Source organism: Orcinus orca, chromosome 3, assembly GCF_937001465.1.
Source record: "Orcinus orca chromosome 3, mOrcOrc1.1, whole genome shotgun sequence".
Taxonomy (NCBI): Eukaryota; Metazoa; Chordata; class Mammalia; order Artiodactyla; family Delphinidae; genus Orcinus; species Orcinus orca.
The window spans coordinates 119,314,576-119,332,489 of NC_064561.1; the positions used below are offsets into that span (position 1 = coordinate 119,314,576).

General features: G+C 34.1%; 1 protein-coding gene across 5 annotated transcripts in view; it reads right to left on the reverse strand.

The window, feature by feature from the left end:
- Positions 1-17,914, reverse strand: part of XRCC4 (X-ray repair cross complementing 4) — a 262,034-nt gene that overhangs the window by 123,447 nt on the left and 120,673 nt on the right. For all 5 annotated transcript variants that reach the window (XM_012537378.3, XM_033409083.2, XM_033409084.2 and 2 more), the window contains 2 exons: positions 15,373-15,525; positions 14,388-14,485 (listed from right to left, as the gene is read on the reverse strand). In XM_012537378.3, the coding sequence (XP_012392832.1) occupies positions 14,388-14,485; positions 15,373-15,525 (251 nt within the window). The remainder of the gene's footprint in view (positions 1-14,387; positions 14,486-15,372; positions 15,526-17,914) is intronic.

The window sequence follows — 17,914 nt, forward strand, 5'->3', positions numbered from 1 at the left end:
AGCCCACCTCCAATGAGAAAGAGTGGAGCATTACATCAAGAGACATGGAAAGGATGAACAATAGTGTTTAAATTCTGGAGTTGTTTCTGTTGATTTTAATTATCTTTTGCTGGGATTCAGTTAAGGTGCTAATTTGCACTTGACAAATCCTCTGCAAATCAAGCTGGTCTCTGTTTTTCTGCACCAAGGAAGCTGTAATATTTGGTTGAAACACACAGAATTGCCAGTATTTGGCTATTATTGACACACATAAATCCCATATTGCTAATATAGGGATGGTAAGGTGTATTGTGCCTAAATATATCTTAATCAAAAAAAGAGACTGTAAATGTTTAAGGTAAAGGAAAAAGCAGAATATCATAAAGGGCCTCATGGAAAAGAATGTAGCCAAAACTGATGACCTGAAAAACCAGCATCTAGGGCACTTCAGTTCTGAACATTTTTTTCTTTTTTTTAATGAAGGAAGTTAACCACCAAAGTTTACATGCTATAAATGAAAAATAAAACAACAATGAAAATCTTTCAAAATAGTGTTTTTTAAAATAGTGAAATGTAGATATCTATTATGAATGGATGCTCATTAATTATTGGCCAGCATCTAAAACCCTAGATGTGGACTCAACTTTTTAGCAACTGAGCACTGGTGATTTTATTATAGTTATTCTTGAAAATATTATCAATAATTGCTTTTCAAGTGTTGGCTTAGACTAGAGATTAGTTTTACCTCTTTAAAACCTTTATTCAAGTCCTACTTCAGAAAGAAACTTTGGAAGCAGAAAAGTCCCTGGTTTTTGCTCTCGAGTTATTTATAATCAAGATGACATATCTAAAAGTAGTATCACAATGAGATTCAACATGAAACCAACGTTTGGTCTACCACATACATTCAAAATTATGAACAACAGACATACTTCATTGCAAAAATTGTTATACATTATTTCAATGATCACAGAACTGAGATTAAATAAAGAACTTTTTAATAAATAAAGTGCAGAGTTGTAAAATATAGATACCCAGTTTCTTTCCTAGGAAATCCCTTGACCAATCCACTTCACCAAGCATGAAGGATTCCTGACAGTGGCATGGAAAATGTAACTTTTTCAGGGATGACTCTTAGTTTTGCTTTTTTCCACGTCTAGCCAACAGCCATTCCACCATCCCTTCTTATCTGATTACAGATACACTTTTTGTTCACCTTCCACAGGGGAGCCTTAGGGATGAAGGCTTGACTAGTTAAGCCAATCATTGAAGGTATGTCATTCTCCCTACAAGTGATGGTTTCAGAAAAGGGTTTGTGGCAATTCTTTAAGAAGCCCTGAGAAGAAATGTACATAAACATATGATAGATATGCTGAAGCAATGACAGCCGTCTTGTATTTTACCACATGAAAGAAAAAGCCTGAAGAGAATAGAGTAGAAAGATAAAAAGAACTTGAGTTCTTGATGACAGTGTGGACATACTGAATTATCCAACCATGGAAATTCTTTATGTTCAAACTTGCTATTGAGATAATAAACTCCTTGTTGCTACCTAAAACTGAGTCTTTGTAATACTTGCAGCTGAAATCATCCCAACTGGAAAACAAGCTAATATCTGTTAGATTGTTAGACAACAATCTTGAAAATGCATGTCACAGAGCACAGTATTAACCAGAGAAAACCATATAGATAATTTAAGACAATTACTTCTTAATTATATGAACAGTTTACTACAAACCCATTTAGTATATGACTACAACATGCTTACTACTAGTTTCGGCACTTTTATATCATCAACGGAGAAAAAACACTTTCAAAGTACATTGCATACATCTTTCTTCAGTAAAACAATATGGGGCACACACATAATTGAATTTACTAAACAAATTATTTTTTTTAAATTACTACATTTCTTTTAGTTGCAAGACACTGAATGAACTAGGTGCCATGAGGGACCACCACCTTCGAACAGCTAACAACCTAATGGAGAGAAACATATCTTCATAGTAGATTAAAATACCTCCCTAATTGACTCCTGATATAAAAGGGAGATAAGTAAAGAACAAATTAACAAATATTGGAAATATTTTTTTTTCTTCATTTGTTGTCAATATTGGAAATATTAATAAACAAAAGTGGATCAGTTGAAAATATTTAGGCTGGAGCACAGAAATCTGAAAGGATTGAAATTATGGAAAAGAACATAAGAAACGTGTGAAACATGGTGAAAACTCTAACATGTGGAAAACTCTAATATCAGTGTAATCGTATTCTCAGAAAGGGAGAAGGGAAAGAACAGGATAGGGTCAATATCTGAAAAATTACCAGCCAATAATTTTCTAAAACTGACAAAAGATGCCAAGCTGCCAATTCAAGAAGCTCTACGACTTCAAGCAGGAAAAATAAAAAGAAGACCACACTTAGGTACATCGGAGGAAACTTGCTAAACACCAGAGCCATAGGATAAAATCAGCAAGAATAAAAAAAAAGACGTTAACTTCATAGGAGCGTCAATATAACTAAGAGCTGACTCGTTTACAAGGAGCAAAAGAAGCCAGAAGACAATGGAGCGGCATCTTCAAAGTGCTGAAGGAAAATCAACTGTCAACCTAGAAATCCATAACAGCAAAAATTCCTTAAAAAACTGAAGGCTTTCACAAAAACCACAACCAAGAGAATTTGTCAAAATCTGAAGTACACTAAAAGAAATATTAAAGGCATTTCTCTAAGTTGAAGAAAAATAATCTGGAATGAAAACAGAAAGCATAGAAAAGAATAAAGAACAAAGTAAAAGGTAAAGATATGGATAAACATAAATGAATATTAACTTTTCAAAGCTACAATAATACTTTATGAGGTCTAGAATATATGACAAATTCAAATACATGTTACAATAATGCAAAATAGTGATGCGGCTAAGCGGTCAAAGTGCCCTAAGTCCTAGCATTATCTAGGAAGTATGAAAGTTAAATTTACACTAGAATGTAATAGGTCAGAGATGTATGTTGCCACCTCTAGAGTAACCACTAAGACAAAGATACAAAAAAAAAAAAAAAGATACAAGAATGCATAATTAACAAGTTAATGCACAATTAACAAGGGGGAAGGTTAAATAATAAACAAATAGTGTCTTAGTAGATCTAAATCTAAATATATAAGTAACTACTTGAACTATAAAGGGAGTAAACAAACCAATTTAAAAGACAAAGATTTTCTGGGTAGATTTAAAAAACAACTATATATTGCTAACAAATGACAGATTTTAAATATATGAAAGGTTGAAAAAAATGGAAAAACATGAAAAAGATAAACCATTGTAAACAGCAAGGAAAAGAAAGTTATAGCTATACTATTATCAGACAAAGACAACTTTAAGGAAAGAAACATTACTAGACATAAGGAGAGTTCATAATGATAAGAAAAAGTCAATTCATCAGAGAGATAAAACAATTCTAAAATTTCTATCCACCAAATAATATATAAACAGCATATAGAATAAGTTTATACTTAAAACTATAAATCTATGTTTTTTTAATGTCCATATGGACATTTGATAGTGTTACTTAATATTTATTTAGCACCTCTTTACCCAAGGCTTTTAAACAAGGACTGAGTATAAATCACCATTCTCCTGCCTTATTTGCTTTGCCATCAAATCATAACACAACTTCCAACAGAGACATGAACATTCCCATTCATCTTAATGGTGCATTAATGTCACCAAGCTATAGCTTTTCTAGTAGAATGTGTGCCCACTCTATTAAGTAAGAAGGAGGCCAAATATTCCATGCTTCCATTTTTAGGAGCCTTAAATTATTTTATAAAAATGAAGGCATCAAATATACTTGAATTGAAAATATGAAATCATACTCACAGAACTCTAAGATTTTAATTAGTGTTCTATTTACTGAACATGAAGAATTTTAGCACAGGAAGCGTTCTCAGAGATGAGCTCTGTGGTTAGATGCCTGTGTTAGAACCTCAGCTCCATAACTTATTAGGCTTGTTACATTGGGCAAGTTCTCTAATCTTTCTGTGCCTCAGTTCTCTCAGCTGTGAAATGGTCATAATCACAGTACACACTTTGTAGGATTGTTATTAGATGTAAATGAAACAATGCATCTAAGAAACCTAGAATAGACTCTGGCACCCATTTATAAGGGCTATGAGTAAAATAACTATGAGTCTGTAGTCGTTGTGGTGGTGGTGATGATGCTACCAGTAATAATGGTAGTGGAACCATAACAGAACAGTAATAGTAATAGAAGTAGATGTAGTAATGGTAGTGGTGGTGGTAGTGGTGATAGTAGTAGTAGTAGTAGTAGTAGTAGTAGTAGTAGTAATGATATGATAGTTATGATAGATAGAAGAACTATTGTGATAGTCTTCATTGTCAGTATAACCACCAACTTCCAGGGGTCACACACTCAAATACTTGCAGAAATCATGCAAGTGATATCAATGAATGAACTAAGCCAGATCTAAGAGAAGTGTTGAGGACTACAGAAAACAGGAAACCTATGCCCTGTTTAAATGAATTCAAATTTATTATTTGAAACACTGATATCACCGAGGAAAAACAAAGTATGAGACCTAGATTGTAACAAGGATCAACAGTTTACAACCTCTGACTTAGTCCAAGTTATGCATTTAAATTTTTTTAAAAATATGGTTGTTAATATAGCTAGTCATTGTGCTTGAAAGTACCCTAAGTTTTTTTTTGTTCTGTCATCCCCCAAGTTATAACCCTTCCCCTCTCCCCACAAAATCCTGAGTGCCAATAGGTATATATTTGCAGCTACTATTTCTCAGCATTCTTGAGCGTTACAAGGCTTGAATTTGGCACTTAGGGTCTCAGTTTGAGTATTTCTTTTGCCTACCCTACTTGTAACTGTTCTCTTTCACTGCATCATGCATTCAGACTCTGCTTAGCAAGCCTGCTGATATCCATCCTTCACACATCCCCAGGCCCTCAGAGTTAAGTCGCAGCAAATATCATTGTCAATGCTGGTGGGCTGGCAACATTCCAGAACCTCATCACTGGTAACCTTCTCTATCCTTTTGATCTTAAATATGGCTTATACGTGATATTGATGAAATGGCTAAAGGAACCAGATGTGCTGTCTGTGGTAGAGATCCCTGTCACAGTCACAGAGAGACAAGAATCCTACATATTACAGTATAGACATTCAGCTGATTTAGAGATTGCTGATGCATTACACCCATTTGTCTTAACAGGGGTTTGCAGTTTTACAGCGCCAGTGAAAATGTTTAGCTTCATTTTTCTCGGTCAAATTGATAAATGTAGTAAAACAGATTTCTGAAATCTGTTTTACTACAATGAATCCAAAGAACAGTGTAACACCTTTTGCGTTTATTAGGTGTTACAATACTCAATTACACCCACAATCATCTACACCCACCCAAAGGTCTCATGACTTACATTAAGAGCTTCATAAAAACTTGGTAGTAAAATCTGACTTCTTTTTCACAATATTCTAAATCTGTTCTAGAGCCACAGAATCAGCCTGAGATGGAAGGTTTCTAAACATTAAGATCAAATAGATCTTACGTGTGTAAAATAGAGATACAATGTGAGTCACATAGAGAATTTTAAATTTCTTATTAGCCTTATTTTAAAAAGTAAAAAATAAACAGATGAAGTTAAAAGTAATATTATATTTAACTAAATATATCTAAAATATTATTTTAATATATAATATCAAAATTTATTAGACATGTTACATTCTTTTTTCATACTAAATTTTTGAAATCCAGTGTGTGGTTTATCCTTACAGAACATTTCAATCTGGACTAGCCACATTTCCACTGTTCGAAAGCTTCATGTGACTGATGGCTATTTTATTGAACAACGCAGCTCTAGACAAACCTCCAGTCCAATGTTAATAGATGATGACTTAGCTTCTGTCTGAACACTGCTATTTTCTCTTCTTTTCATCTCAATTTCTCATTTATTCTAAGCTTAAGTTTCCTTTTAATGAGTCTTATTCCATCTTTTCTGGTTTAAACTCCGTTCTCCTAGGTCAATGGTTCTGAATCTTTTTTGGAACATGGTCCCCATTGAAAAGATAAAAAGTTTGGGTCCTTGCTCCAGAAAAACGTACATTTCCATTGTTATGAATTGAATTGTATCCCCACCCCCAGAAAGATATTTTAGAGTCCTAATCCCCAGTACCTAAGAATGTGACCTCACTTGGAGATAGAGTATTTAGAGGTAATAAAGTCATGAGCTCAACTGTGTGGGTCCTAATCCAATATGATTGGTGTTCTTATTAAAAGAAGAAATTTGGACACAGGTATACATAGAGGGAAGATGATGTGAAGAGACACAGGGAGAAGATGGTCATTGACAAGCCAAGGAGAGAATTTTGGAATAGATCCTTCTCCCTCATGGCCCTCAGAAGGAACCAACCCTGTTGACATCTTGATTTCAGACTTCTAGTCTCCAGAACTTTAAGACAATTTATTTCTATTGTATAAGCTACCTAGTTTGTGGTACTTTGTTACAGTAGCCTTAGCAAACTAATACATGCATACATACATATAATTTTACATATAATTCCAAACGGCTCAAAGATCTCCCCACTAAACATTCTTTAAGAACCAGAGGTTGGGCTTCCCTGGTGGAGCCCTGGTTAAGAATCCGCCTGCCAATGCAGGGGACATGGGTTCGAGCCCTGGCCCGGGAAGATCCCACATGCTGCGGAGCAACTAAGCCCGTGCACCACAACTACTGAGCCTGAGCTCTAGAGCCTGCGAGCCACAACTACTGAGCCCACGTGCCACAACTACTGAAGCCTACGTGCCTAGAGCCTGTGCTCCACAACAAGAGAAGCCACGACAATGACAAGCCCATGCACTGCAACGAAGAGTAGCCCCCGCTCACCGCAACTAGAGAAAGCCTGCGCACAGCAACGAAGACCCAACACAGCCAAAAATAAATAAATTTATAAAAACAAAACAAAAACAAACAAGAACCAGAGGTTAAGAACTCACTTTGGATTGAACAAATTAAAAAGCATTTATGTAGTGTTTCTGTCACTTATTAACATTAATTATATCAACCAACATTTGTCCTAAGTTCATTCTCAGATCAGGCTTCTTATCACAAGAATGGTAAAATAACATTTTTAAACTATTCTCAGAATTCCTGCAAGTCACTGCATGTCCTAAGGTTTAATATGATTCTCATGGGTTATGCTACACTTTGAGACTATAACCTTATTTACGTGATCTTCTGCTCATGTTTAGTACATGTCCTCTTAAAATTGGGACATACAGAAATATGGGAAAATGTTTATTTTCTTTAGATACTTCCCTTTTTCTCACCTAATTCATATATGAGTCAAAACCATATAAAGCAGGGTTTCTCACTTGGGTTCCATAGAATAATAAAGCCCATTTTAAAAGTTCCTAAAGTCTTATAATTTTGCGATCTGTTTCACAATACATTCTATCCTTCATTGTTATGCACACTAACATATTAAAGACTAGGAGAGATTATGCAGGAAAGAAAAAAATTGTTTAAGTTAAATAAGTGACCACATAGTTTTTTCTCACATATGTATTACCCATTGACACATCATGTAGATGACTACTTATGTCAAGTTGCCATACTCTGTAAAATCCTAGTCATACATACTTGGAGAAAGATGGTATAAATGTAGCCACAGAGCAGGCTAACCTCACGTTATTTAGATTCACTGGCCCAACCCAGTTAGCCACTGTCGACAAGATCATTACTGCCACCAACAACACTGTTGGATGTGGGTATCACCTTCCACTGATAATTAAGTGAGACCGATTTGGTCCAGGCATAACAGTTTCCAGTCCTCATGGCCTCCCAGGTCCTGACAGAACTCCATACCTATCAAGTTCAGGAAACAGAGGATGGGGGAACAGCAACGACAGTAGCTGGGGCAAGAACTCCACAGACTCCCAATTCTTACCTAAATTTCAGTAATTTTTTTAAGCATAAATACTTCTAATATTGCTGTTTGCTTTTTGCTCATTTCCAGAGCAATGAAGTATATGTTTATTTCTTTTTTGACAATTTTAGATACATAATTACTTTTGGAGGAGAGATTCTGCCAACCTTCTCATCACCCATAGCCAGAGACAAATATTCTTAACAGTATTTATTTTTGTCTCTCCAAGAACATAAAAAAATATAGAAATAGTTGCCTAGGAGGTTATATCAAAGTTATATTTTAATAGTGGGGTATAGAGAAGTTATCACAAATTTGCTAAGTACCTTTGGTACATTTGAGAGTTCTCAGGTAAATAAAATACTAAGTCAAAATCTAAAGCAATTAATATACACAGGGAGTGAGGTAAGTCAGACAGAGAAAGACAAATACTGTATGATCTCACTTATATGTGGAATCTAAAAAAGCCGAACTCATAAAAACAGAGTGGAATGATGGTTACTGGGGGCTGGGGGTGGGGAAATTGGGGAGTTGTTTAAGGGTACAAACTTGCAACTAGTAGATCAATAAATCCTGCAGATCTAATGCACAGCAGAGTGATTACAGTCAATAATACTGTATTATAAACTTCAAAGTTGCTAAGAGACTAGATCTTAAGTGTTCTCACCACAAAAAAGAAATGACAAATATGTGATGTGATAGAGGTGTTAGCTACCTCTTCAGTGGTAATCACATTGCAATTATAAATGTACCAAATCAACACATTGTATACCTTACACAATGTTATATGTCAATTATATCTTAATTTTAAAAAATATACAGAGGGATGACCTCAATAGAAATATGTACATTCTGGAATTTTCTCCACAAGCTTTACATCATAAAGCCTAGCTTGTTTAATCTAATGATATTGGCTACCTCTATGGAAAATTTATGTATAAATAGGATCTTTCTTCTCTTTAGAAGAAAAAAATGTTCTCATTATTCTATTGCATCAGTGGCAGTCTCTTTAGTGCTAGCAAAGTCCCAAGGGTTTTTACAATACCTCAAAAAGAAATGTGCAAATGTGGGCAATCTACTGTTACAGAAGGCAAATACTTTCTCATTCTTTTCTCCTGTGTGGCCAACAGTAATGTACTTAACATTTCTAGGCCTCTGTTTCCTCATCTGAAAAATGATGGGCTTGTACTAGAAGATCTAGAACTATATTAGATCTAGATTTCTCAAATATATGCCATCCTTTCTCTGCAACGTTGCTTATGTATAAGAGCCCATGATCGCTAGGAAATACACTCAAATTGCTTTTCCAGTTTTGTGATAGGTTCTACTAAATCAAGCTTTTACTTAGAATTTATAAACAAATGTGCCTATGATAAACAAGCTGGATAATATTAAGGGCATAGTCTGTGATTCCAAAGCTGAATTCTCAGTAATCTCTTTGGCAGGACATGCTGTTATCCCCTCTGTGAGTAGACATTCAGTGTTCAAAGCAACGAGCTCTTTGATACTTTGAAATTTTGGATTCTGTTCTATTTTTAAAAGCTACTATATCAGTATTCATCAACTGTTTGACATGGCCATTCATTTATATTCAAAAAGGCTATTCTATAATTACCCTTCCTTTCAGGAAGCCTACCAACTAAGAGAAGCCTGAATTACTGATAGCAGTTATACAGGGACCTTCCTGTTGGTTAAGAAGGAGGACTAATTAAACTAATGTGCTAAATCTCGGGCTAATAATTATGCAGAAAAGTGGTAAGAAAGCTTATTTTATCAGTTTTTAGTGGTTGTGCACCTTTAATATGAAGCTAAGAAGGCTAAAACATTCTAGAATAAGTATATTTCTTATTTGAACTTTTGGTAAGGCTGATTTAATTGTTCTCTAAATGTTATAAATCTGTCAACTTCTAATAGAAATAACTATAATTTTAAAATACTGGTTATTCGTTAAAATAATTTTAAATAATATTAAAAATAATTAATGACACGTTAAAATAAGTCCTCTTGTGGTGGCTAAGTAGGAGCCAATTAACCATATCTTTTCAAAATGCTTCACATAAAGATCCTATTTCTATAAAATAAACCCAATTTTTCCCTAAATATTCACATGCATTTTGAATTCTGTTAAGACTAAGAAGTGCTTTGTAATAATTGCCAAAATTCTTAGAACATTCAGATAAATTTAAAAATTGTTTTCACATAATTCTACTTTTATTGCAGTATCAAAATGGTTATGAAACAATATAAAAATCTGCATAATCCTAAGTTATTTCTTAGGTTAGATCAGCTATTGTTGGGGCAAATGAAAGGCCACTTGCATGCACTGCTGCTTAGTAGCCTTTTGTCACTAAAATGCTATACCAATTACACTTATACCTCTGTATATTTTGGTGAGGTTCTGTTATTCAGTGGACCTAGCTCAACTTGAAGTTTCTCCACAGCGATGGACCTCAGGTATTACCTTGAATTGTAACTAAAGAAACAGAGGATTTCCTGTAGAGAAGGTTGTTTAATAATATCTATAATAACCCAATACGTTTCCATTGAATTAAAAAACAAAAACAACTTTGGAGGTAGGAGGAGTCCAGACTAACCAGGAAATCCTTAAAGCCACAAGGAGTTAATACCAACTAGATGAGAATGAAAGTGACACATCCTCCTTTGTAATCCAGGAATTGAGCTATAAATAGGGAACACAGCAACTAGTTTATCTATCATAATCTTAATCTGAAACAAAGTGAATATCTATGAACTCTAGGGCTTTAGTATTCAGTCACAGTTTAGGAAATAAAGTCTGTAAAACAAGTGCTACCTCTCTAGAAATTCTGGAAATTAAGACATAGAGAAAGCAAATCTTACTAGAGAAAAACATAAAATGTAGTCGTGGGGTGGTATCGACTGTGATGTTCAAGTTTTAGAATACTTCAGAGATCTACTTTTAGCTAATAAACTGTTAGTGAATACTTCAAAGGTTTTTCTTAAACCTCTGAATATGTTCATATGTACATATGAACATGATGTCACTTATTGGATTGAACTACTTGTCATTAGTTATTTCCTCAACAATCCTAACGATGAGGGAAATTTAAAAACTTTGGAGGAAAAAGTAATAAAACAGATTGCTTATTCATAAAAATGTTACCTATCAGTTTCCTACAAACTACAATATCCCTTCCCTACTTCTGGGTATATGCATAAAAATTGTTTAGTGGTTCCACAATATTCATTCTAATCTTTTACTTGAATGAATATTGTGGAACCACTAAATGATTCTGGGCTCACTAAACCTCTTCATCATGCAGGAATGAGGTAATAATGTAAACAACTCATGAGGAAATCTGGTGATTTTAATAATTAATGATGAAAATATATTTATATAATAAAAATTACTATCAAGTTACAGATCTAGCCATTTAAAGAAATGGCTTTCTGAAAGATAAATGTATTAAATCCCATCGATTTGTTTTCCTCTAGTTTTTATTGTACAGAAAGCACACATGAACCCGCAGTATCTAAAATAAATTCATGTATTTACTTGTACTCTAAGAAGTTATTGTCAAGACAGCAGAATAAGGAAGAAATTCTCACTGCTGTACCCCAAACACATAGTAGTAATATATAAAATACCAAAAGACTAAACTGTGATTAAAAAAAAAAAAATCTCATGGACTAAGAATATATTTTGTCACCATAAAAGAATAGATTACAGAATCTGGTAAATTATGAGGCTGATTTTGTTGTTTAACATATATTTTTCCTCAGATCTATGGAATCTAGTGCTTAATGCAAAATTAAGCATTTTAGATCTAAGATTCACTTTTTTTTCCTTTAGCAAACCAGTTTCATGAACACTTCTTGCTGAAGCAGAGAGAAAAGAATAGTTAAAACTTCTAATAAAAATGCTCTTAATTCTTGACATAGAAAACTTGCCAAAAGCAAGTTAAATGGAAAAAAAAAAAATTAGAATCAGAGACCTATGGTCAAATATGTTGTGAACTAGATATGAGTTAAAGAAAAAATTCCATGTAAAATATAGAAAAAATACGCAATGACTTAAACATTTTTGAAGAGAAATTTTGCCAAATTTAAAAGAGTACAATTATAACGTAAAGCTTTGCTTAAAAGAGACAACACATAAAGGACCCCATTCTCATATACCCATGTTTAACCGTATACTTTCTCTTCAAAAATAATTTTCATCTACATCAAAGTTTTGTGAGATACTCTGAATAGGGAACAAAATCAAAGGCCATTGTGTTTAATAAAAATTCAGAATGTTCAAATTGGAAAGAGTACAGATTCTCTTTCTTTGTGAGCTTTCAATTACATCTGATTATTTTAAAAAAGGATTTCATTTTAAATGGGCCACAAATGTAAACCAAGCATAGCCTCCAAAGGAAATTTTACTCTCACGTGCAAAATGAGAGTCTGTGTATGACTGACCCAATTCAAATCTAATTAGAATCAGATTAATCAATCAACTAATTTAATCAACAACAGAACGTTTCCATGAATGTAATTAGACACTTTCCTGTGTCTTTGTTCATTTATTCTACCTTCTTTCCTGTCATTAGGGGAAGTGCCCATGCTCCTAGCTAAATGAATCCTGCCGTTTGTGCATCTGATCCCATCTTATCTACTTAGAGACAGTATTCTAGCAATTCTTACCTCTGTCTACTGCCTGGACATTTTTTTCTCTCTCTCCTTATGTACTCCCATCAGTATGCAAACATGGCAGTATTTCTCTCATCTAAGAGAAAAAAAAAACCCTCTTGACCTCACTTCCCCATCGAGCTCTTGACCTGGGTCTTTCCTTTTTTTTTTTTTTTTACAGTAAAACTTGTTAAAAGCATTGCTTATATTTGCTATCTCTTCTCCAATTCTCTCTTCTCATTCTTTTTGAGGCTCCTATTCTATTCCCCACCATTCCACTGAAAATGTTTTATTAAGAGCCCCAATAACATTTATATTGCTAAATACAGCAGTCAGTGCTCATCCTCATCTTCCTTGACCATTGTGCAGCATTCAACTCAGCTGATCACAGTCTCCTCCTTGAAACACTTTGTCGACTGGCTTTCAGGATACCACACCTACAATATTTGCTGCTCCCTCAGTCTTCTGCGTTGGTCTCCTCATCTTCCTGACCTCTGTGCACTCAAGTGCATCAGGGCTGAGTCCCTGGACCACTGCTCTTTTCGGTCTTCTCAAACTCCCTTGAGATCTCAGCCAGCTCTAAATACCATCTTATTTGTCAGCAGGAGCCCTCCCCCAAAGTCCCAATTTGTATATCCATCTCTCTACTCAATATCTCAGAATTAATGTTTCCAAAACTGAGTTCCAGCCCTTCCCCTCGCAGTCTCCCCCACCTTGCTAGGTCAACTGCACCTTTCAATAGTTCATTCCAAAAAGCTTACCATCACCGCTGTCTTTCTCTGATGACCCATACCCACTTCATCAGCAAATCCTGCTGCCTCTAAACATTTCTAGAATCTGCCCTTTGTTTACCACCTTCACTACTTTCACTCTCGTCTAAGGCCCTCTCATCCTTCAATCACTGTTGAACTAGCTTTCTGTCTATCTTCTGCACTTATCATCCTATATTCTCAACACAACAGATTAATCCTGTTAAAACTTAAATCACATCATGCCACTTGACTAGTTAAAATTCTGTAACAGTTTCCAGTATCACTCAAATTAAAAACTGAAATCCATACAATGGCCTAGAAGACCTTATACATTATCTGGCCTCTTTGACCTCATCTCCTAATACTCCCTATCTTCATCTTTCCACTTTATGCATACTGCTCTCCATGCTATTACTTGAACACATCAGGCAAACTTCCACATCAGGGTGTTTGTACTTAACTGCTTTTTCTGCTTTCCCACAGGTAGACTTACACCTTTTCACCGAGGTCTTTTCTGGTGCCTTAGCTAAAATCACAACCCTCATCCCTATTCCCACCCTGACATTTTTTATCATCCTTCCCTGGTTTATTTTTCTCCTCAGCATTTATCACTAACATACTTTAATTTACTCATCTTGTTATTGTCTGTTTCCCTGGCTAGAATTTAAACTCCACGAAAGAGGAAATTTTTGTGTTTTGCTCTCTACTGCACAGAAGAGTTCCTGGTACATATTTGACATGAAGACATATCTTGCTTATCGTTTATGCATCTTTGTTTAATGAGGAATAGTATACCTTGATGTACATGTGTGTGTGTATGTATATACATGTGCATGCTTGCTTGTTTTGTTGTTGCCAACGAGTTACTGGATTTTATAATAAATATGAATTTTTAACATTACGTAGTTGAGGTTTTAGACTAAAAACCCTAAAGAATGTGTGTAGAAAAAATTATTTTTATAACATTTTTCTTTAAGGTTTATTATCATAATAAGTAATAAATAATAAGCCCAAGTGAGATGTTCAACAAAGGAAATAAATGTATTTACTTTACCTGGACTGGGATTAGGTGGGATTTCACTTTCCTCATCAGTACTTTCATCATAGATTGCATCTCTGTCAGTAGTCATTTCAGAACATGTTGGAGTTTCCCTAGAAACAGAGAGAGGCAGACTTATAAATTATTGGTTCATTCCTGGCTAGGTATCAAATTCACCAGTAAGTAATTATAGAAAATATCCCTGGAAAAACATTATAATTAAACAAATATATATTGAAATAGATATAATTAAGATGAAAGCACTTTAAAGACTATATGTTAACTCTCTTAAGAACAAGTTTCTCTTTTACCTTATATAAATGTGGTTTAGTGCTCACTATAATTAATTCTTGAGTCAGTTTATTATCATTTATTATTTATCTATCAAATCACAATACTATTCTTCTAAATTACCTTCTGTGGGTCACAGAGTAATCAGTACTTTACTGATCTCAAAGCAGTTCTGCCTTTCATTTGGTCTCCCCAAAACTCTGAGATGGGTACCTTTATTCTTATTACGAAGATATCCAAGTAAGGCACAGAGTTTAAGGATTGTCCAAGCCATACCACAGTCATAAGTCACCTATGATTCTTCCTTAAAAATCAAGTACATATTCACACTTAGAGTCACCTGATTCTAAAATTAAGCATTGCTTAGACATCGAGATTACAAATGTGTGCCCAACTCTATGGTTCTGCAGAAGATGAAAGCTTTTAATTAATATATTTCTTAGTGATGCCTAAGAATTAAACTAGTATTATTTAGGTAAATCTCATGCCAGTTTTATGATTTAAGTCTAGGTGTGACAGTTGGGCAGGCATGGAGAGATCATGTTGAGTATTCTCTAGTCCACTGCATCTAACAACCAGAACATCCAACCCCAGACTATCAAATGATCTCATATTACTAAAAAGTTGGCATCTAACTTTCATTAAGTTTGGGAAGAAATTGCACTAAAATGTCTGCATCTGCCATCCCAAAACAGAAAGGTCAAAATACCTTTTATGCTCGATGTTCTTTTCCAGTTCTTGAACTTCATTTAACAATTTATTTAAGCTTCTGATCTTTGCTTTCTTCTCATTCAGCACCAGAATGAACCGTTTATAAAGATCAGTCTCCAAAGCTTCCTTAGCACTCACACATTTTTCAAATCTAAAATATAAACAAACAAATAAATAAATCATGCAGGTTTTGTTTTAGTATTCAATCTAATACTGAAGACAATTTCAAGAAAATTTTTCAAGAAAAATACAATTAAAACCATTTAAACATGTTTTCATTGATTTAAAGTTTTATATAGGTAAACAAATAATTAGAACTTATTGTTCATTAGCGTTTGTAGTTTACATACTGAGAAAAGGATAGAAATTGGAAACTGACAGCAAAAAAGCTTTTAAAACATCTAAATGCCTAAATGTAATAACTTATTCACATCTATGGTTTATTTCCAAAAGCACATATTTGTGGGAGAAATTTCAAACAAGAGTAACTATAGCCTATGTTTCTTGTACTTTGTTAATATTACTATAATAGCAACCATGATCTTGTTTTGTGATTAAGTGATTTACTTAATCAGTTCTCCCCAAATAGATTATGAACTGCTCCACAACATGACATACCCAGTTGTATCTTATAACCCAGCAAACACACACACACACATACATATATTTATCCAACTTGAAATTTCCAAGGAGATTAATGAAACAGCAAATGTGAAACACTATACATTTTAAATTTTAGATATATAAGACAAAATTCTTCCTACAATGTTCAAATGAGCTAACAAGAGACTGTACTAATTTTAATCTCTCAGATATATATAAAATAAAGAAGGCAAACTAGCAGAGGTTGTATATACTTGATATGTGCATACACACACACCATGAATAAACCTCTATTTTAAAGATTCAAATATAAATTATTTCATGTAATATATTCTTTTAAAAGGAGTTTAGCTCTGCCTGGTTTTCTCTTTACCATACTGTTAATTATACTTGTTGTTCTATACAGGTATTCTAGTATTTTCATTATATATATTATTTAACTATATATATTTTTCAGTGAAATAGAAACAAAAATGTCAAAATTTGATATACACATCCTTATACTTTCAAGAGACTACCTAGCTAGAAATGCAAAGAATTAGGGCCTCTCATGGGATGAAAGGGAACATATGGCATTATATTTTCTGGGACCAATTACAGCAGTCTTATACCATAGTCATTGCCAAGGCTGTGAACTCCGTAAGGGCAGAGAGCATGTATGTTTTATTGGCTGCTTTATCCTCTGTGCCTAGCATAGTGTTTGGCATTCAACAGATGTTGAATAGCTATTTATCAGATAAATGAATGAAGTGAGCAAGTTAATATGGACATCTTATGAAGAAATGTAAAACCAGTGATTCTGAATATTATATTTTTCACTCCTTTAATAGCTATTCACTATTGTAACAGTAATATTTTTCATCTTCTTCAAGCTTCTAAAAAATTGTGATATTTAAGTGATGCATATAATGGTACAGCTAAAAGAGTTTAGGAATAGAAAGGAAGAAAATAAATGAAAGAGCGTAGGGATGCTTAATGCTTATGTTTTGTAAAGAGGGAATCAATTACATTGCCTAAAAGGCTAATGGATTTAAAAATAAATAAATGTGACCAAAAGATGCATGAAAGTAAAATTAAAATGAAACCTGGGATGTGGGTCAGGGGAGAAAAACAAGACCAGGGGAAGTGATCAAAATTCCTCATCTTATAGCAGGGAGCACACAAGTAAATCTTAAATTTCAGAACATTAAGAAGCAGAGTGAATAAGTATATGTAGCAAATCACCAAAAGAATGAAAATAGAAATTCTAAAAATTAATTACCTCCAAGGGTAGGCTATAATTTCATACTCATCTGTACTTGATGAACATTTTATACAGGCTTAACTTTAATTTAAAAAATTGTTTATCCACTTGCAAAAAAAACTGTGATAAATATTAATATAGCAGTACCTCTATCATAAGCAAAGCTCTCTGAGAAAGAAGTACTCCAAAAGGTGTGGGGAAAAAAATAGAGCCAAAGTTGAGGAGAAGCTGCCAATATTGATGGCTTATTTTAAGCTGGGATATGTTACTGCATTTATATTTCAGATGCAAAGTGTTTATAAACATTATATTCTTATTTTCTTGTACTATTTTCCAATGTAACACAAGTTTAAAAGATAACTAGAGGGCTTCCCTGGTGGCGCAGTGGTTGATGCTGGAGATGCGGGTTCGTGCTCCGGTCCAGGAGGATCCCGCATGCCGAGGAGCGGCTGGGCCCGTGGGCCGTGGCCGCTGGGCCTGTGCGTCCGGAGCCTGTGCTCCGCGGCGGGAGAGGCCACGGCAGTGAGAGGCCCGCGTACCGCAAAAAAAAAAAAAAAAAAAAAAAAAAAAAGATAACTAGAACATACACCTGAGTGTACAATAATAAAATAAACATATACAAAGTAAAAATCAGTTATAAAAATTTACAATAAAAATCTTGTATAATAATTCAATATGTAAATCCATAACTATA